This window comes from Tetrahymena thermophila, assembly GCF_000189635.1.
Source record: "Tetrahymena thermophila SB210 genomic scaffold scf_8254752, whole genome shotgun sequence".
In the NCBI taxonomy this organism is placed as follows: Eukaryota; Ciliophora; class Oligohymenophorea; order Hymenostomatida; family Tetrahymenidae; genus Tetrahymena; species Tetrahymena thermophila.
In genome coordinates this window covers 547629-569838 of record NW_002476512.1, presented here as the reverse complement: position 1 = coordinate 569838, position 22210 = coordinate 547629, and the positions used below count along the sequence as shown (strand labels likewise).

At 26.0% G+C, this 22210-nt stretch overlaps 3 protein-coding genes across 3 annotated transcripts; 2 read left to right on the top strand and 1 right to left on the bottom strand. All coding sequences in view use genetic code 6, as the record gives it.

The window, feature by feature from the left end:
* Positions 1-479: 479 nt before the first annotated feature.
* On the top strand, positions 480-8341 carry TTHERM_00112520 (DNA polymerase; the record flags this gene model as incomplete). The annotated part of the gene is made up of 13 exons (XM_001010647.2): positions 480-1096; positions 1200-1730; positions 1832-2187; positions 2244-2722; positions 2786-2954; positions 3103-3657; positions 3709-3923; positions 3975-4851; positions 4909-5292; positions 5354-5658; positions 5722-6029; positions 6107-7203; positions 7305-8341. 13 exons carry the CDS (start codon positions 480-482, stop codon positions 8339-8341), a joined length of 6930 nt encoding a protein of 2309 aa, XP_001010647.2.
* A 910-nt stretch (positions 8342-9251) lies between these two features.
* On the bottom strand, positions 9252-11936 carry TTHERM_00112510 (pre-mRNA-splicing factor ATP-dependent RNA helicase DHX16, putative; the record flags this gene model as incomplete). Its single annotated transcript, XM_001010646.1, has 10 exons — positions 9252-9413; positions 9468-10067; positions 10120-10275; positions 10344-10546; positions 10606-10804; positions 10857-10934; positions 10996-11067; positions 11124-11229; positions 11312-11676; positions 11778-11936. 10 exons carry the CDS (start codon positions 11934-11936, stop codon positions 9252-9254), a joined length of 2100 nt encoding a protein of 699 aa, XP_001010646.1.
* Positions 11937-13316: 1380 nt separating this feature from the next.
* TTHERM_00112500 (hypothetical protein) lies at positions 13317-21940 on the top strand (the record flags this gene model as incomplete). Its single annotated transcript, XM_001010645.2, has 13 exons — positions 13317-13986; positions 14389-15124; positions 15318-15895; positions 15997-16232; positions 16290-17039; positions 17090-17583; positions 17960-19042; positions 19126-19663; positions 19727-20011; positions 20074-20529; positions 20580-20771; positions 20829-21136; positions 21202-21940. The coding sequence occupies 13 exons, from the start codon at positions 13317-13319 to the stop codon at positions 21938-21940; spliced, it is 7065 nt and encodes a 2354-aa protein (XP_001010645.2).
* Between the last annotated feature and the right edge of the window lie 270 nt (positions 21941-22210).

Here is a 22210-nt window from a genome sequence, read left to right as displayed (position 1 = left end):
ATATTCATATTTTTTTAATTAATAACTTAATCAATCAATATTATTTATTAATTACTTGTATTTAAAATGTAGAAATAGTTTAAAATTTCATTGAATTTTAATAAATAAATAAGTTTAATTAGGTTTATGTCTTATTCATTGCTATTTAATTTAAATTAAATTAATTTTTAATTCAAGTTTTATACTTATTTTTTATGTATAAATGTTATTTTAGTTATGCAATACTAACCAAGCACATCTTTAAAAATAAATAAAATTTTTTTTGCGGGTAATCGACAAAGGTCAATCATCTGGCGCGGTAATTTATATATTTTTAACAAGATTTTCAAAAAAAGTGTAATATGATACATAATTTCTGTTGAATTAAAATATTTAATAGTTTTGGCATATTATTTCTAAAGTGTTTAAAATTATAGCAAATAGATATTCAATATAAGACACTTAGTAGAATTGATATTTACAAAAGCAGAATTTGAAAAATGCAAAAAGGAGAAAAGTAAAGGATTTAGGAAATAGTTGATTAGAAATTCGGCATTGAAACAGTCAAGGATGGGCCTGATCGGTTAGGTTTTATAGCAAATTTTAAGACTGCCTCCATTGTAGATGAAGATATGAATGAGAGATCAGTTTTATAGATTTACTATGTAGAAGACAATGGCAATTGGTGCAAGAGTACAATACTCTATTAGCCTTATTTTTATGTAGCTTGTGAGCGTAATTTAGAAAAAGAAATAGCATTCTTCTTGGAAAAGAAGTTTGAGAACAAAATTTCAAAAGTGGAAATAGTAGAAAAAATAGATTTAGAGTAAATAAACCATTTGTCTGGAAAGAAAAAGAAGTACATCAAAATATCTTTTAAAACTATTCAAGATTTATTAGGTGTAAGAGGGTAGCTTAAGCCTAAGATTGATAAGAAAAAATAATAAGATTAGAATTCTTTATCTATTTATAGCAATAATTTTAATGGGCATATGAGTAGCACAATAACAGATTTCAATAAATTGGATTTGTTAGAATATATTTCAGATATTAGAGAATATGATGTACCCTATCATTCTCGTGTCTGTATTGATTTGAATATAAGAGCTGGTAAATGGTAATATCAAATTTTTATACTATCACAATTAATCTAAATTTTAAAATCATTTCAAGTAAGATATTTCATATAAATAAATTTCTTTTTAAAATACAACAAACAGGTTTAAAATATCCTTCAAAGACAATTTAGTAGATAAAATTGTTTGTATGGAAGATATAGTGGAAAGACCAGATTTAAAATATTTAGCGTTTGATATTGAAACAAGTAAAGCAGAATTAAGATTTCCTGATGCCAAAACAGATTGTGTAATGATGATTTCCTTAATGTACGAAGGTGATGCTTACTTAATTGTAAATAGAGATTTTTGTGGTTAGGATGTTGTAGGATTTGATTATGCTCCTACTCCTGAGTTTGAGTGTTCTATTACAGTTTATAATGAACCAAATGAAAAAGCTTGCATCAAAAAATTCTTTGATATTATAGTAGACTACAAAGCATTTATCATTACAAGTTTTAACGGTGACAAATTCGATTGGCCTTTTATTCATGAAAGATGTAACTAACTTGGTCTCTCATTAGAAAAGGAAATAGGTATCCATTTAGAAGAAGGTCCAGAATATTTTGGAAGATATCTCACACATCTTGATTGTTTGTATTGGGTTATAAGAGATGCTTATTTACCTTAAGGAAGGTAAGCTTTATAAAAGATTATTTTATTTGTTTTATAAAAATTATTCTGAAATAAAATCATTTCCAAATTTTTTAATTTATTTTTAAATATCAATCAATTAGTCACGGTTTGAAGGCTGTAACAAGATCTAAGCTCGGTTATGAGCCTATTGAAGTAGATCCTGAGGAAATGGTTCCTCTAGCAAGAAATAATACTCAGGAATTAGCTGAATATTCAGTTTCTGATGCTGTTGCTACTTATTTTATATATAAAAAGCATATTCATGATTTTATTTTTGCTTTGTGCACAATTATTCCTTGTTATTCAGATGAAGTTTTGAGAAAGGGTTCAGGTACCTTGTGTGAAAATTTGTTAATGACAGAAGCATTTAACAGAAATATAATTTTTCCAAATAAAAAAATGGAAGAAAAAGAAAAAATGCATAAAGGACATTGGTTAGATTCTGAGACATATATTGGTATTTATATTATTGAGTGACAAATATTAAAAATTTTTAATAAAAAAAAAACTTAGGTGGTAAAGTAGAATGCTTAAAGAGTGGTGTATTCAGATCAGACATTAAATCAAAGTTTAAGTTTGAAAAAAATGCTTTCCAGACACTGATTGATAACATTGATAAATTATTAGACTTCGTTGTTAGAATTGAACAAAATAAAGAAGTAAAAGATGTTGATGGATATGAATAGCTAAGAGCTTCAGTTGTTCAAAAATTAGAGTTTTTAAGAGATGTGCCAAATCCTAATTGCCATGATGCCTTCCCACTTATTTATCACTTGGATGTCGCTGCTATGTATCCTAATATTATTTTAACAAATAGACTCTAGCCTGTAGCAATTGTAAATGAATAAATATGCTCAGGATGCTTATTTAATAGTGCATAAAATGAATGCAAGAGACCTTTAGATTGGTAATGGAGGGGAGAGTATTTTCCTCTCAATAGAAATGAATTTGAAAAATTGAAGAGCGATCTAGAATATGAAAGAGCTGCAAATGTAATAAATAATTTTAATTTTAAAATATTGTGTTACAAGCCTTTCTTTTTTTGATAAATTTAGGATTAGCATTAAAATAACACAGAAGAATTTTATAAAGCCTTAAAACAAAGAGTCAAAACTTACAGCTAAAAGACATATAAGACAATTCATGTAAAAGAAACTTTAACAAAACAGAATACTGTTTGTATGCGTGAAAATTCCTTCTATATTGACACCGTTAAAGCTTTCCGTATGCATTTATTTAAAGCTAATACTTTTATTTCTATTGATTTTTTAGTAATAAATAAATGAAATTTGAATTCTATTTTGAAGATGATTTAATTTCAATAGAATTTATGATTGTTTAAATATTTTTAATTTAATAAAAATTAATTTAGGTGATCGTAGATATACATTCAAGCATTTGGTTAAGGTTTGGAAAGGCAAAGCTGATGAGGCTTCTAAAAAAGGTGATGCAGTTGGAAAGAAAGAAGCAAATTTAATGGAGGCTTTATATGAGTCTATGTAACTAGCTCACAAAATTATTTTGAATAGTTTTTACGGTTATGTCATGCGTAAAGGCGCTAGATGGTATTCGATGGAAATGGCTGCTATGGTCACTCATATTGGTTCTAGTATTATATCAGATGCTAAAGCATTTGTAGATTGTGTTGGAATTCCTCTTGAACTAGATACAGATGGTATTTGGTGTTTGCTACCAGAAGGTTTCCCTGAAGATTTCTTTATTAAGTTTAAGGATGGTAAAAAAGCTAGAATGGACTACCCTTGCTCTATTTTGAATTACTTGGTTTATGAAAAATACTGTAACCGTTAATATTAGACCTTAGTTGACCCTGCAAATCTAAAATATTAGACAAACCTAGAAATGTCTATCTTTTTTGAACTTGATGGTCCTTATAGAGCTATGATTATTCCAGCTGCTAGGGAAGAAGGTATTACAAATGAATTATAAATATTAAATTAATTGTTTTTTAAATTACAAGGTAAGCTGCTTAAAAAGCGTTATGTTGTCTTCAACAAGAGTGGAAAACTAACAGAATTAAAAGGGTTTGAAATTAAGCGTAGAGGTGAGTTAAATATTATCAAAATATTCTAATCAGAAATTTTCAGCTAGTTTTTAGCTGGTAAAGATTTAAAGGAATGTTATGAAGCTTGTGCTAAAGTTGCTAAAAAATGGCTTAATCTTCTCAAAAATAGGGTAATTTTTTGAATTTTAATTTCTAAAATTAAAAAAAAATTTTAATCTCAGGGAGAAGGCTTGAATAACGAAGAGCTGATTGACTATATTGGTGAAAGTAAAGTTCTTTCTAAGGAGTTAGCTGAGTACGGAGAATAAAAGGGTGTTGGTATTACATGTGCTAAGAGATTAAAAGAATTATTGGGGCCAGATATTGTTAAGGGTAAAAGTTTGTGCTGTAATTATGTTATGAGTAAGAAACCATAAGAAGCAAGCAAAGCTGAAAGAGCCATACCCATATAAATATTCAATTCAGATCCTACAATAAAAAAGAAATTCTTACGTAAATGGTTAAAAGATAATACCCTTGATGATAAGTAACTAGAAATGAGAGAAATACTTGATTGGGATTATTATATTGAAAGATTAAGTAACACAATCTAAAAAATCATCATTATTCCAGCTGCCACATAAGGTGTTTTTAATATTTTACCTGATGTCTCTGTTCCCGATTGGCTCACTAAATAAATTAAAGAGCAAGAAGATAAATTTTAATAGCAGAAACTACAATTTAAGAATTTTAAAATTCCTTCTTAATAACCTTAAAGTATAATGCAAGCTCTTCACAACTAATAATAAATGAAACTTGTAGGCATGTCTGAAGATTAATAAAAGCCAACATAAAAATCTTCTACAAATAAGGCATTCACTCATACCACAAAAGTAGTTTAAAAACCAAAAAAATTTGTGAATCCATACAATATGAATACTCAATTCAAAGACTTCTTATAAGCCTAGAAACAACACTGGATAGAGTTAAAAAAATACATGCAAGATTTTAGTTATGCTTAGAATATTTCTACATTGAGGTAAATGTTTTCTAATCAAGATGAATTCATTCTCAAATCTGACTGGCATGTTCTTTAAATAGCACCCACAGATTAGTTAGGTATTTAAAAAAACTATAATTACTCTATTTAATTAATATTTCTTTTATTTATTTTAGGTGTTTATAAATTATGGGCTTTCGTGATTGAAACAAAGTAAATTATATCTGTTTCAGTAGAAATTCCTAGAGTCATTTATGTGAATAGTTTGGTTGAATACTAAGCTGATGAACAATTTAAGTTAGTGAAAAAGAAACTTCCAAGAGAAAAAAGAGCTTATTATCTTTACGAAATTAGTAAGAAAGAAGAAGAATTTCACTCTCAATTTAAAGACTTTGAGTACTTCCTTTCAAACCCTGAAATCGAAAATATTTATGAATACCATTAGCCTTTAGATTTTAAATTTATTGTCTAAATAGGAAATGTTGTTAAAATAAATTAAAAATCTATACCAAGAGGGACATCTTATTCAAATTATGTTTTTAAATTAGAATAATTTGCAGGTAAAAATATTATTTATTGATAGATTAATAAATATAAAAATTCTTAATTTTCTTTTTAAAGGTTAATTTGGTGACTCTAAAACTTATTTAGAAGGTATGGAAATTTCTAATTCTGTTATATATATTGGCGAGTTAAAGATGAAGGACAGAAAACTTTGGTGTATACTGAATGCTTAAATATCTGAATACATTTTTATTATGGTACATAAGACTGTTGATAAAAATAAATATTCTAAAATAATCAGAGAGTCGTTGCCTGAGAATTTAGTTAATCCCTAAATGAAGATATAAACATATAATTTTGATGTGAATGATAAAGCATTTATTTTTATAGAAAATTACCTTCAAGAAATTAAATCTAAGAAAGTAAATATTATTTATTAAATAATTAGCTATGAAATTTATTTAAAAAAATCATTTAAAAAACAGGTCCATGGTATCATTTTATTCTAGACTTCTTATACTTTGCAGAATTTAAGAGCTTAAGGCATAAAATCTATATTTACTGAATATCCTTGTGCATAGCTTCCTCATTTAAAAATGGATGAATCACTTTATAGTTCTTTAGATTGGCAACAAAAAGGTATGAGATTCTTATGTCAGTAAATTGAAAATGTTTAATAGAATCTTGAAAATGCTTACAGATTAACTGAGTACGTTTAAGTACCCATATGCAATTTAAACTTTGAAAATTCATTTAGCCAATTAACTGATATTTACTTTGGTCGTTTGCTTAGGTAATTAATTAATTTAACAACTTTATCTTTTAATAAATATTCTCAAAGTTAATCAATAATAATAAATTATATTTTAGAAATGATAATTGTATTTCTTGGTATGGTAGCTACATAAATAATAAAGAATAGGAATACAGACAGCTTATTCCTTCAGATTTCTTGAGAAACGAAATATCTTTTAGCGGTTTGTATACTTCACATACCGTCGAAATTGATATTGGTTTGCTCGCTCTCAACACTATTGCTCATGCTGATGAATTAAAGAATATTGATAAAGAAGCTAGTAAGCTCATAGATTATTCAAGGGTAAATAATAAGTAAAACAAAAACAAAAAAGGAGTTTAGTATTAACAATAAGATCATGAAGAAATAGATGAGTTAACTCAAGCAAAGCAATCCTTTAAGAATCTTTAGTAAATGGTATAATACTGGATACATGATGTATAGCAATTTGAGAATCCTATTGCAGATTTTTTCATTACCAATATTCACTCATGGCTAACAACAAAAGAGTCTAAATTTTATGATCCTATTCTCTCAAAAATGCTTCAAAAACTCATGAAGAAAATTTTCTAATATTTTATTTCTAAACTAAGAGGTCTAGGTGCTAAAATTGTTCATTCTACAATGAATAAGATTATTCTTGATACTGGCAAAAATACTTTAAATGAAGCTAAAAGCTATACTCAATATATCCTCCAAACTGTGCTTGGCTAGCCTCTCTTTAAGGTGCTGACTTTAACACCATAAAGATATTTCAAGATTTTACTTTTTAAAGATTCCCATAATTACATGGCTCTGTAAGAGTTTGACAGTAGTAATGAAGAAAAAGAAACAGGCTAACCTAATTAAACATAGCATTCTGTTATTTCTAATTGGCATATTTCAGATTTTTTACCACCAAAATTAAAACACTATTTCCAACTTGTTGTTTTAGAATATTTGTATAAAATAACTCAATAAAAAGCTGAATTAGCAACAAATCCTGAATATGCTAATACACTAGTTGAGGAAATCGAATCATTCTGCAAAAAGTATATTTCGGTTAATCTATCAGATAAACTATTAGACGCTATTCCAGAATTGGAAACATAATATAGAAGAGATAGATAGCAAATAGAAAAACTAACTTAAAAATAAGAAGAATACATATACCTTGAAAGCTAAATTATTGGTAATTAATTTTTCTCATTTTTTTAATAAAACTATTTAGGAAATTATTTTTATTTTTCGTATTTTGAAATTGTTTTAATAAATTAATTTTATTAATATTAGAATAACAAAAGAAATTGAAAAAATCTTAAATAGAAAATAATTACCATTAAGATTTTGATATGGACGCAGATTACTATGATTAAATTTAGCAAGAAAAAGAAGAATAGCAATACAAAAAAAAGATTCAGAACTAAAAAGAAAATAATAATAATACTAAGCAATCTTAAAAAGCAATGGTAAACGAAGAGGATGATTAATATGAAAACTAACTTGTAGATTATGAAGAAATAGAAAATGAGTAAGAAGATTTAGATGATTTTATAGTTTCTTAAAATGAGCAAGAAGCTGATAATTATTATTCTGAGTAAGAAGATGGTGATGATTTAAATGATTCTTTCGTTGTTGATGATGTAAAGGATGCTCTTTATGCAGACATCCCAGCAACATAGGATGAACTTTCTAAGCTTAAAAGGATAATGAAGAGAGATTAAAAAAAATTAGATGAGCTAAATAATTTATGGAGTTTTCCATAGCTTCTTGGTGGTAGAGTTAAATATGATAACTCTATATTAGAATTTGTAAACTTTTTGATGCATGTGTTTAGCCTGGATTAGAATGTTAAAGATGAATTAATTTAGGTTAAGAGAGATTGCTTGAAATTCCTTAAAATGAATGATTTTTCAAATGAAGCTTAATTTAAAGAGCCCTGTGTTATCATAAAAGCAGCTGATATAGTATGCAAGAGTTGTCTCTAAGTATGTGAGCTAGACATATTCAGAGATGATTGGATCTGTCAAGAATGCAGAACCCCTTATGATTTACATTATCTTGAAAATAAATTTATAGAACTAATTAAAAACTCATTAACTTTCTATTAGTTCCAAGATATATATTGTAAGAAATGTAAAATGATAAAAGAAGACCTTTTGAGTAATCTTTGCAAATGCTCAGGTTCATACTTCTTCTAAATTGATGAAAATATTTTACCAATAATTGGTCCTGATTCTAAAAAAATAAGAAGAGCCTTTACAGAGCTTGCCCAAACTAACAATTTCAATACTCTCTTACAAATGATTTAATAGACATGGATTATTTGAAAAAAATAATTATTCATAATTAACAATAAAAGAATTCAAAATAAAAAAAAAATCCAATCAATAAATTATAATTTCATAAAATTAAATTAAACAAATAAAATTTATCTTAAAAATAAAATAATTAGTATTTCAATTTTATAAATCTCTTTATTTTTGTAGATTTAAACTGTAGAATCAAATTTAAAATTATTTTTTCATTCTTATTAAAAATCTTGAATAAAATTAATTAAGTTACAGCAAAAAAAATATGTTTTAAACAACAAAAGAACTTTGATGTTTTTTATATTTTTTTCAAATTAGAAAAAATATAATTTTTATTCTATTAAATAATCTCTTACAAAAGATTTAATATGAACAGAATATTAATTCATAATCTATTATCAAAGACTTCCATTTTAATCAGGTCAAATAAAAATTTATTGTAAAATAATATCAAATTTATAAAAATTAGCCTTAAAATAAATAAAAATTTTTAATTTTCTAAAGATTTGAATCAAATTGAAAATTTTTATGTTTTAATAAATGTTTAAAAATATTTTAATTAGATTAAATTAAATAAAAATGTTTAAATATACACTTAGTTAATTTTTAGAAATTTTTGTTGATTTATAGTGTCAATTTAATTTAAAATTATTTTATAACTAGTTAGTTATATTCTTTTATTTTGTAAAATATTAAATTAAATCTAAAAAATTCTATTTTATTTTATTTGATGGGATTCAACATTAACTTTGGTTCAATTTATACTTATTAAAGATTTATCACTAAATATGCAATAAAATAATATTAAAACTAAGAATACTTAACAATAAAAGAATTTAATATTTACAGTTAATTTAAAAAAATTAATGAAAGAATTTCTTTTTAATTTTTTAAGTTTTTTTAATTAAAAAGCTTTTCTTGCCATTTTTCATTTAGAAATTTCTTTAAAATCAGAGAATGATATTTCAGTAATGTCTCTAAGATACGTTTTTATAGTACTAACAACTTCATTGAAAATGATATAATCAGGTTTAGGCTTTGAGTAAAACAGCAAACTCTCAGGGTGAATGTAAGCTTGAATATTGCTTCTCTGAATTATTTATAAAAATTAGATAAATAAAAGTTAGATAATAAATTTAATTACAATAATAGTATAAGTTCCATCGTTATTTAGCTTGGCAGCTTTCACAGATAATCCTTTAGCAATACATGATATAAACTCTTCTGTATTTATTTCCTATTAAATAGCTGTTTTATGTTCTTCTTACAATTTTTTTAATGTATTTCCTTTTGCTAATTCTTCTTAAATTTACTACTCTTCACTTTGCTATTAGATATTTGCTTAGTTTTACTTTTAATTCTTTTTAGATCTCTTCTTAAGAATATCAAGGAAGTAATTTTCTAATTATTATCTTACTTCCAAAGCTTTCTTTATATTTTTTTGATTAATGAAATTTTCTTTACAAAAACTCTTTTTATTTTTTGCTAGATAATATTAGTGCAGCATGTTGACCTTTGTCAATTAATCACTATTTCCTAACTAAAACCTAAGTAAAACATCTAATAAAGATATTTTTGCACCCTTAGGAATGAAAAAGAGATTTTCTACTTGCATCAAACTGATTGCTGAAAGAACAACACTAATCGAGTTAGGATTAGTAGCAAAAGCTACAAGCATAAAATGAGCATATATTGGTTCAAGAGGTAATTCAGCCATTTCCTTACCATGCAAAGTAATATTTTCCTGTTTTTAAAAAAGCAATAAATTAATTAAATTTCTTTTTTTACTTTCTTACATTAGCATCTAAAGCGTTCATCTGTTAAAGGTTTTCAATACTTTCTATGAATTAGTCTTCATGTGGTCTATCTATAAACTAGAATCCTTTAACATCTTTAATTCCAATAGCTTTCATTTGCAAAATAACTGTTGAAAGATTTGATCTGAGAATTTCCTTTTATTTATATACATAGTAAAATATATGATTTCATTCGTTTAGTATGTAAGTAATATTTTATATACAGGTAACATAAATTCAGCCAAGGTGTCATGAGTATATTTGGTGTAGAGCCTAAAGCATTTACCTGCAGATTATCTACCTGCTCTACCAGCCCTCTGCATAGCTGAAGATTTAGAAACGGGTACAACTAAAAGCATTTCTATTAATTTATTTGGGTTATACTTCCTTGTCTTAACTAAACCAGGATCAACAACATATTTTATACCTAAAATAAATTATTTAATATTAAATAAATATTAAGCTTTATATAGAATTTTGCTTTACCATCAATGGTAACTGAAGTTTCAGCAATATTAGTAGATAAAACTACTTTTCTTTCACCTTCTTAGCTTTTTTCAAATGCTAATAATTGTAAATGTGAAGGTAAAGCAGCATAGAGAGTGCAAATGTTTAGCTTTTTTGCCTCTTTAGGGAAAAGCTCTATCTTTTCTTCTAGCATTTGTTGCATGTCTTCTATGTCTTCCTTTAAAAATATAAAATATCAAATCTATTAGTTTAAAACTAAATAAACCTACTTGTCCTACTAAAAAGCATAAAATATCTCCATCTTATTCTTCGAAGTGAATTTGTAATATTGTGTTTAAAGCAGCATCCTATTAGTATAAATAAATACAAATATTTATTTATCTCTTACTATAAAATTTTATTCTTTACTAAGTAATCTGCATGTGGCTTTTTTGAATAGAATACTTCAATTGGATGGCATCTACCTTCTAAATATATAATCTATTAAAATAAAATTCATTTCATTTGTCTTCATTTATTAAGATTTATTATGTTACATTTTCTGTTTCAAAGAAGTTTGCAAATTTTTCAGTTTCTATTGTTGCAGACATAATTATAATTTTAAGATCCTTTCTTCTTTCTGACAGCTATTTAAGCAGAGATCTAACATCATATAAATAAAAAAATATTAATAATTAGGCTATTTAGATTCATTAATTTAGCTATTTGATAATCCATTAATTACATAAGTAAATCTGAATTTATAGTTCTTTCGTGAGCTTCATCAATAACAATTATTGAAAATCTAGAAAGATTAGGGTCAACGATAGTTTCTCTTAAAAGCATACCATCAGTCATATATAATAATTTTGTATTATTTTTATCAACAGCTTCCTCAAATCTAACACTGTAACCAACTTTATTACCAACAGTAGTATTCATTTCCTAAGCAACTCTTTATGCTATAGTAATAGCTGCAACTCTTCTAGGCTGTGTAACGGCAATCATTCTGTTCTTGTTTAAACCCTCTTCAATTAAATATTGAGGAATTTAAGTTGTCTTACCACAACCAGTTTCACCAGCAATAACACTAATTTAATTGCTTTTTATCTAAAATTAAAACATATTATTTACTAAAAGCATAGTTTGAATAAATTGTATGAAGTATATCTCATAGAAAGCTTTCATTAATAGCATTTAAAATTTATTACTTTATCCAATAAACCTTATCTGTGCTTGAATATAGGAAGGTTCTTTCTTTCTTTTTAGAGCTTATTAAATAACCCCAAATTGCCATTTTTGTTTTTTTCTACTAATATTTACTGCTATACAGTGCTTTTATTAGGTGATTAGCTTTTCTCAATTTCCATATCGAATAATTCAAATAAGTAGATGTTTAAAGGATATGTGTTTGTATTATGACAAATACTACTTAAATTTAATAAGAATTTCTTAATTAATTTTTAAGCTTTATATTTTTAATCTTCAATCAAAAAGAAGATAATCATGAGCATTATAAAATTTAATAATATTATCCATCAATTTATTAAAAAAATCTAAATTTTTGTTAGAATAGTATATAACTACTCATAGAATAACACAAAAATTATCAGGAAAAAAATATTTTGTTATTTTGTAACTAGAAATTCTTTAAAATAATCTTAGAAAAATATTTAAAATATTATTAAAAAAATATTAAATAAATATATGCTACAAAATCTATTAGCAAAAACTAAGGTTTTTAAAGCTCTTAATCTATTTAGAATTACATGTTAAGTCAATCTAAAATATCATATCTTGAGGAATAACTGAGTATATAGCTTTTCCTTCATTTGAAATGTTGCCAACAAAGATATCATGGTTAGTGAAATTTCAAATGATTATTATAGTATTGATTCAATTTTGTATATTCTACAAATTTTTAATTTTAAAAGTCTTACTGAAACTTATTAATATAAAGAAATTTTTTAATTCTAGTTTTAAAATTTTAACTTAAAATAATTTAATTAGAAAAATATTTAAATAAAGAGGATTTACAATAATTTTTAAAAATTTAATTATTAAATAATAAATATATCATAAATTATTATTAAAAAAAATGGATTCTTTAGTTTTTTTAAATTTAAGTTGATAAATATTTTAAAAATTTTGTTATATTTAAAAAATAATAATATTTGATTAAATGTAACTTTCAAGCCATTTATATGAAATATTTATCAATTTTTTCTTTTAAAATATGGTTTATATTTTTGTTAAATCATGAGTAATTAATTTTAATATTTTTAATTTATAAATGAAAAATAAATAATCTATCTAATTTTATTGAAAGTATTTAAAAATTATACAAATACTAAAAGTTTATAAATAATTTAGGAATGATTTTTGCCTGATTCAAATTATCTATTTATTTATTTAGAAATTAGCTCATTGTATTAATATAACATCTACAAGTTATAAAGGTCTAATGGATTGATATTTTAAAGATTAGTGGGTAATTACTATATTTTCAATTAGATAAAATTCAAAGAATTGATTCGTTGCTTTTATGAACAAGATCTAAAGCAATTATTTTTTACAGATATTATTATTAAATAAAAATCATTATAATATAATTTGTACTATTGATTAGATAAATCAGTTCAGTTTGAGTTTTCATTCATCCACAATTAAAGTAGTAAAGCGAAAAATAAGTAGAAAGGAATTTTAGCTCACAAATTAAAATTAGACCACTACAAAGACCAGTCAATACTATGACTTCTTATTTTAGAATATTAATGAAATTCATTAATATGTTTTTGTTGATATCATTATATGGTATCTCGGTGAAGGCATCTTAGATGTTAGGAAGTGATGTAGTAATGAATTATTCTAATGCATAATATATGACATAGATGTCACTCAAATTTTAAATAGTTAATGCTCTTACTACAACAGATTTTGTATAATTTAATTTACCCTTCCCTCTTCATAGCTCACTTATTGCAGATTCAAATGCTCCTAACGGTTATCAGCGCCCTTATGCTTTATAAGCTTTATGGTCAACATTTGATCCAGTTACCTAAGTTGAAGGACCATAAAAAATTGTCCAGCTCTTTTGTTTTACTAGTTAGTCATCTACTTATTTAGCCCAGTTTCTTTCTGGAATCAATCAAATAAGTCCTCTTGTGCCTGGCTGGTATAAAATTCAGTTCAATATATAGGATCCATCTGCATTAAACTCATAAAAATAATCGCAATTACTCCAGGTATAAACTTCTACAGTGAGTTCAATAGATTTAAATGCTGTTTAATATGACTCTAATGAATCGCACTCTTTTATTTACTTAGATAATCAACCAGCAAGTTCTTTAAGCTTAAGTATCTCTTTTGACAATCCTGCAACCTAGAATCAATTATCAGTTTAGAACTTAGTCTACTTTGGTATACAATTATGCTTTTTATAAATCAATAATTTAAAATAGATATATATTTCTTTGCCTTTAGTAATTGACAAAGATAAATGAAATAATATAAGCAAACATCAACAAGAAATAAAGCATAAATTTAAAAAAAAACATGTTTAATATTGTTAATAAATGAAAAGATTAATCATTATTTCTAATTTAATTTATTTTCATTAAAAAGGAATTATTAAAAACATTTTAAGATAACAAATGAATAGCTTAAAATAATAAATAAATCTACATTTAAATTTGATTTATTAACTTTTATTTTTCCCTTGAAATTAATGATTTATGCAATATTAAATCTTTTAAACTGCATTTAATTGATTTGATCCAGTAGCTTTTAATTTATAAATAAATTTTTTAATTAAATCAATAGATTTGACAATTGATCCTACAATAATTGACTAAAATGATAACAAAAAATTCATTATACAATTATCAGATAAATCCTTCATGTTAACTGGCACCTGTCAATCTGTAGCAAAAACATCTTTACCTATTATTAATATATTAAAAAATACTGATTACACTTGTGCTGTTGATAATACTAATAATCAAATGGTCATCATACTTAATGTCTCTGCACTTTAAATATAAACAGTTTTTCGTTTCAGTGTTTAGGTATAAAATCCTGATTTTGTTTGGTAAGGAGTTAATGTAAATGTGTATGCATTACATTAATACTCCTCAACTATTATTTAAATTGGTAATGTTCCCAATGCTTTTTACACAAATTCTCTCAGTATAGCTTCTCATTTACTATATCTAGCTTGGGGAATGTAGGATTTACCTAGCTTACCTATGAATATGTATGCAGTTAGAGGATCTCCACCTGCAAATCCAGGTTATGTGCCTTATAACTAAATCAATTTAAGATTCAAAATGAAAGATGCCATGCCAAATTCACAAGAATATAGAATTATCATTTAGCTTAATACTGATATTACTTCTTAATTGTTAACTGGTTCTATTATCCATAACTTACCAAGCTTCAATAATAAAAATGTAGTTTGCAGAGAATATGACGCAACAAACCCATCCACAAGACGTCTAGTTTGCTCTTAAGTTAGTGCACTATAAAATTCATAGGAATACTTTATATCCTTCAAAATGTAATTCATTAAAATAAATGTGAAAAAATTATTAAAATATTTTTTAGTTTTTTGATTTCTAATTTTTATTTTTAGGGGGATAAGAAATAAAATAAAAAATTTGTTTAAAGAAATTCATTTTATTCATCAAATAAACTTATCTACTTTTATAAATAAAATCTAATAAAAATATGCTTTAATAATATAATAATAGGTTCTTCTAATTTGAAGTTTATTAAGCTTGGATTGATTGTTCTTAATTTGGTACAATCTAAATTCAAAGTATGATTCCTATGACATCGAATGACAATATTTTTGCAATATCTAAAGACATTAAGTTTATTAATTAAATGAGAGATACAAGCTAGGCATCTGTTGTTAATACTGATAATAATGTAGCATTTTTGCAAAACTTAAAAAGCTTTAGTAGTATTGTACTATTAGTGAATGCTTAAGATTTTACTGACTACCCAAATGAAGTATATTCGACTAGCAGGCCATATACTTTTAGCAATAAATTTACTTCGTACTAAGATTACTTTGTCCCAGCCAATAATGTAGATTTTATAAACTACATTTTAACAAATTATCCTAACATTTACATTGCCTAATTCCCTCAAACAACAACATTCTAAGCTTACGATATAACTAAAACAGGAAACAAGTACTTTACAGTTTAGCAAACTCTTCCTAATAATATTAACAGGATTTTGACTGTAAATGGTAAAAATTGGAAATAAACTGGAGGTGATATTGTTGCTTCTTCTCAATTAATAGGATAAACATCCAGTGGTAAATTATAAAAAATATTTTGAAAAATAAAATATTAATTAATTTAGTGTTATAAATGATCTTAATATATTTTAATGAAAATATTTTGTAAAAAAAATAAGGATTTACCTTTAATCCAGATGCAACCTTTGGATTTTAATTATCAATTGGTATGTAACCTCTCTTCTCAGATGTAACAGCCAACTCATATACAGGTACTGCAGCTACTCAACTCCCTAATAATGTTGGTGTATTACTTATGATGAATCCTTTAATTAAATTTTAAACTCCTACAGTCACTAATACTTAATCAACTCAAGATCTTTCAAGTGCATAAGGTGGTTATACTTGCATATAAGTAATAATTTCATTATAAAATCGTTTTATAAAGCTTATATTTGAATTTAAATAATAGATTTAATTTAAAACTGAAGGCTAATTATCAGCATTATTCCCAAATACTGCATCTGCAACAACCCTTACTATCAAGAATATGAATTTACAAGCTTTTTCTAGCTCTCTAAATGGATATTAAACTAACCTGGATATATTTATTTAGACTATAGATGGAATTGCTGGTCCATAAAACACTTAAACAAGAAATGCATATGTCTTAGTAAACGGATACTATTTAAGTTCTTCAGCATTACCAGGAATTTCTGTTGGTGTAGCCAACTTTTATACATCTAGTGCTTCAGGTATCGATGGCTCCATGGTTCCTGCAATTTTAAGAATTAATGGTTAACTTAGTAATCCTTCTCAAAAAATTGTTGTCTTCTTTGATAATCTTAGTCCTTTGTATTTTAACCAAAGTTAAGACTTAGTTGCTTGTTCTAGCACTCTTCCAAGTTTAACAACTGCTGAATGCAAAGTATATGTTTCTCAAAACCCCAATGTCCTTGCATACTTTTAAATGAGTAGATTTGAAATAACCGTATAATCACCTTCTTCCTCTACAAACTTTTAAGTGATAATACCATTAGCAATACCAGCTAATTAAGTTAAGCTAACCTTATATTTAGGTACAATCAATAGTAACTCAGCAGTAACGTACGTAAAGCCTATTCCTTAGTTTTCTTACACTCTTTAGGGTTCTGCCTTGGCTCCATTCTAAGCAGCAGGTACAAGCAGTTATAACTATGGGATAAGTTGCTCAAGCTGCAAAGTAATTTTTTAAAATTAATTCCTTTATCAATATTATTTAAATTTTAAAAGGCTGGTGATACACAAGATCCTTTAACTATAAACGCCTCTCATTCAGGAAATGCTCCTAATCCTAACGCAGCTGCTACAGACGTTGGAGCTGGTTTTACATTTGTAGCTGATTATCCATTTTATAACTAATAATCATCTGCAGTTACTAATACTCCTGCTTAATTTGGTACATGTATTTTATTCTTGTATCGTTTTAGTAGCGCAACTCGCTATGGTTTGTTTTGTCCCTTAAACGGAGCTGTACCATCAACTCCTATTTCTGTGTCTAAATGCAATCTTCCATAATTACCGATTGTCAATGCTTATGGTGCTTACTCTGATAAAACTGGTGCTATTTACTCTTTATAATTAAATACTAATAGCAATAGTATCCTTAATCCTGCAACTATAGCTTCTCCAACATAGCTTCCTTCTATTGACTCTTCATAGACTGGCTATGCAATATCATTTACCATATAGACACCCACAGACCTCCCATAGACTTTTGTGGTTTAGTAAATAAAATTTTTAATTAGTCAAAATTAATTTTATGAAGCTTTTGCTAAATTCACATTTATTTCTCTTGAATAATTAATTAATTAATTATATTTTATCTAAGCCTTTTAAAAATTAGATTAAAAATTAAAATAAAAAAAATTGAGAATATTTTTAGATTTTTGGAAAATAAGGTTTTTTCTTTGAAATAAAAACTTTGAATTAAAATCAAATAAATTATTTTTATTAACTGATTAAAAATAATTTTTTTTGATGGAAATCTAAATTTTTACATTTATAAAAATTTGAAAAAATTTTTGAACTGAAAATTTAATTAAATATTTTAAAACCATATTCAACAATAATTATTTAAACTAACATTATATTAATAAAAAGAATTACTAACGCAGCTAACTTATAGCTCACATCTAGAGCAGCATATTAAACATGTATGTCTACAATTTTAACTACTACATCTGTCTGCGCTATTTAAAATCCAACAAGTTTACAAACTTTATAGTTTTTGATAACTGTGAAAGGTGGATAAATATTAAAAGGTACAAGTATCTAAATAATTTTGTATGGTCTTGTAACAGCTACTAATGGAAGTGATATAAATACAGCAACCATATAGATTATGGATTCTACAGCTGCAACTACGTATTCATAAATTTTAAATCAAAGTATAAAATTCAATAGTTTAGTAGCTCCTAACCCTCCAACTACTCCTGGAGTTTATGCAACTGGATTTGATGCTTCTTCTATAACATAATCGAATTTAAATATTAATGGACGCACTCAACTTTCTTTTAATTTGTATTTGCACTCAAAATATTTATATAGTGGAGAGAGAATATAAATTTAATTTGATACATTCTCATCTGTTAATGTTCAAAATTTAGGAGATTTAAGATGTTTAGTATATTATGTAAATCCAAATCCAAATGCTCCTCCTGTGACTAACATGCCTTTAACCAATGATATATATTCTTTGCAATTCTAGTAAATTTCAAATGTGCTCACATTAAATATCATATTTAAGGTTACAGGATACATGAAAGAAAGAAATTATGCTGTATAGTGTTATAACTTTAATGTGCCAGCAGTTGCTTCATCAGCCATTGACTTTAAATTCTTTGCTTTACCAACCTTAACTCCTTCCGTGAGTTAAAATTAACTATTCCCTGTAGGTCCAGCAACTCTTTAAAAGTCATCTCCTGCACTATCCCCTGCAATGTAAACATCTCTTCCAACATCAAAAGTCACTAAGCAATATTCTACACCAGGAAGTTCACTTGAGCTAATCTTTGAAATCGGAACAGCGAATTCAGTGATAAGTCAAACCTCTAGAGTGCTTGTTTATTTCCCAAATTACTATCCTCGTCTACTCTCAAGAGATGGCAATAATTTATTTTGCTTACAAAGTGATACTCTAGTAATTTCATGCAGCGTGCTAGATATAAGACTTTTAGAAATCAAGTAAAAATTTAAAATTAATATTTGGAACTATAATTAAATTCATTTAATTTTTAATTTTTTTTTATTTAATGTAAAACCAAAAGATATTTCCCTTAACAAGTTAATAAAGGAGGAGTATTGAAATTTACTATTAGCGGAGTAATTTAACCTTTAAATTACTCAGTAGGTAGCTTTTTAGTAGCAATAGATGATGATAATAGCAACGGCTAACTTAACGAATATATTGTTTTGCAAGATAACCCTGTTTAGCAAGATTAGCTTTTCTTGAAGGGAAGTCTATTTGTTCAATCAGCTACTATCTCTTCAACTTATTTGCTATAAAACGGAGCTAGTTACTCTTTCTAAATTTACTTAAGCAGTAGTATGGATTCTATAAACTATGGTTAGTTTGTAATTGTAAACTTCCCTCAAATATTTGCATAATAACTCAGTGGCTACACAAATCCAGTTTGTTCAATTACATTATTAAATTCTCCTGAGAAAGACTACTCTGGTGCATGCTTAAGCTATGGATTAAGAATTAAGATTAAAGTGAATGAGTTAATGACATCTGGAGCATACTATGTTATTTCTATTAATAACATATACAATCCTTCTGTGTTTGGACCTCAGTTTTACAAAGTAATCGATCAATAAATTCTCAATTAATTAATATTAAATAATTTTTATTTAAACAATTAAAAGTGGATTATTGAAGTTGGTGATAATAATTAACAATTTATCGTTTACAAGAGTTTTGCTTCAACTTCAAATTATGTTGACTATGTCTACTCCATTTCACCATAGTAGCAATTGTTAAATTTTGCAGATGCTTCTGGAAATCCAATCACTTAAATTGTACTGATGTAAGGAGTTATTAGTAATCCTATATTTATTCAAAGATAGCTTTCGACAGCTTATGTATTTGCTAGATCTTTTACTCTTGTTAGTTTAGTAGATCAAATTTTAACATTGCCACTTAAGCCTACGGTAAAAATAATTTTATTTTTATGAACAAATTTTAATAAACAACAATCTTACAAATATTACAGGTGCAAGTTGGAACTTAATCAAGCTCATTTTAGCTTTTTGCCAGCAATGCTATTGGTAAGTACAATTTATAATTGTAAAAGCTAGGTGATGGAGAGTTTTATGCTAATTTACCTACTTTAAGTGTTGTTTTTGATGCTACAAGCTCTTAAGTAATAGCTTTTAATGAACAGCCTTTAATGGTAGACATATCTACTTCCGTTATTTACTTAAGCTTAGCAACTTTACTTCCTGTAAGTGATGTATCTATTACTTTTTCAGTTCCAAATACGAACACCTTTACAGGATTCGTTTTAGATCCATAAAAATCTACTCTAAGATTTACTCCAGCAGTAAGTTCTGGTACTCTTCCATTCACTCTCTCTTCTCCTCCTGCAGTTGGAACAACTATCAATTTATCTATGGTTATATCAGGCACAAATGCTGCATCTTACTCTATACCTACAAATCCTTTATAAGTAATTATAAAAATATTTAACAACGAAAAAAAAATATTATTTAAAAAAAGATTCAATTTATTGCATAAGATTCCACTACTTTAGCCGTTTCAGTTTCATCAACACCTTCTACAACTTCTCCTACTACAGCAGTTCTTTCCGCATAATGTGGAAAAGCTGCTCAATTCTATTGGGGTATTTCTGTATCATATAGCTCTGATACAACCAAATGTGCTATAACTTAAAAATAAGTTATTTCGACTGTAAAATTAATTTCAAATCATGAATTTTAAATTTAATCATTTTAATTAATTTAATAGTTATAAGATTCGATTAATGATATATAATTATGTTTCTACTAATTTGGTTAAGTCTATATTAAAGGAGCACAAACTGCAACAATAAATCTTACAAATTTGAGAGTAAATTCTTAATATAGGATTTATGGTTTATGCCAAGATGGAAGCAATAACCAATCATTTACAACTAATCCTGTTACAATGACAACATCTGATAATTCTGGATAAGTGATGAAACTAACAATAGACTTTGATGCTGCGCCTACTATGGAATAAAGATAAAAGATATTATGCTTCTTAACATTATTCTTCTAAGTGTAACCTCTCTAGTAAACATAAAAACATTCTATCTCTAATTTAAATTTATCACTTAATTTTTTGTAATATTAACTAGTCTAAAATCGTTTGATGGAACATATTGCCAAGAATTAAATCAATCGAATAGGAGAAGAGTAAGACTATTGCAAGCTAATTAGCAAGCATAGCTAAATTGCGCAGAGTCTTCTACTGATTTGCCAATTATTACTTAACCAAACTTATTTACTTAAACATTCTATTTTGGAAAAGCTATGAATGTAGATAATGACTAAGTTGCTACTTAATTACTAAGCGCTACAAAAAAAGCTTGCTTCAAGACTTACTTTTAGTCAAACTTATAGGGTATCCCTAATGTCATAAACATTTATAAAGCCATTTAAATATAAGCTTCTGCTCCATCTCAATCTTAATCTCCTGTTACATTTGTAGGAAATAATTGGAGCTATTTCGAGATGTAATTGAAATAAAATGGTTTAATTTATATGATCATAGATTCTTCTGGTGGAACTCCAACTTCTTCATAAGTTATTCAAGGAGTTAACTCTTTAAGTAAACCTGCTCTTGCATAAGCCAGTATAGCTGTTGACACATTAATAAACCCAAGTGGTAATTTTACATTTGCACCTCTAACTGCTGGTTAAAGTTATACCATCTATTATGTTCTTAGTAACGAAAATCCTTTCCCAGATTAAAGCATTTTCTCTTCAGTATAAAATATCCAAGTAACAGCTACAGCTATACCTATTGATTCCTTTGCAAATACTTTAAAATTCTAACTGATTTTAGTTTCTATTATTTTAGTAACTTTTGTATGAAAAAACCATAAATAATTTTATAATAGACCAATAAAATTTATAAGTAGTAATATATATAAATACCTGCATTAATTGATACAAATTGAATTCTTTTTAAACGAATTAATTAATTAATGAAACATTTTATTATAGTTATTTGTTAAGTCAAATATATTTTTATTAAATGTTTAAATCATTAATATCATCTTCTAAAAAACTTAAAATAAATAAATAGAATATAAATTGTATAAATTGTTTAACAATAATTAATTAATTAAGTCTAATTTTTAA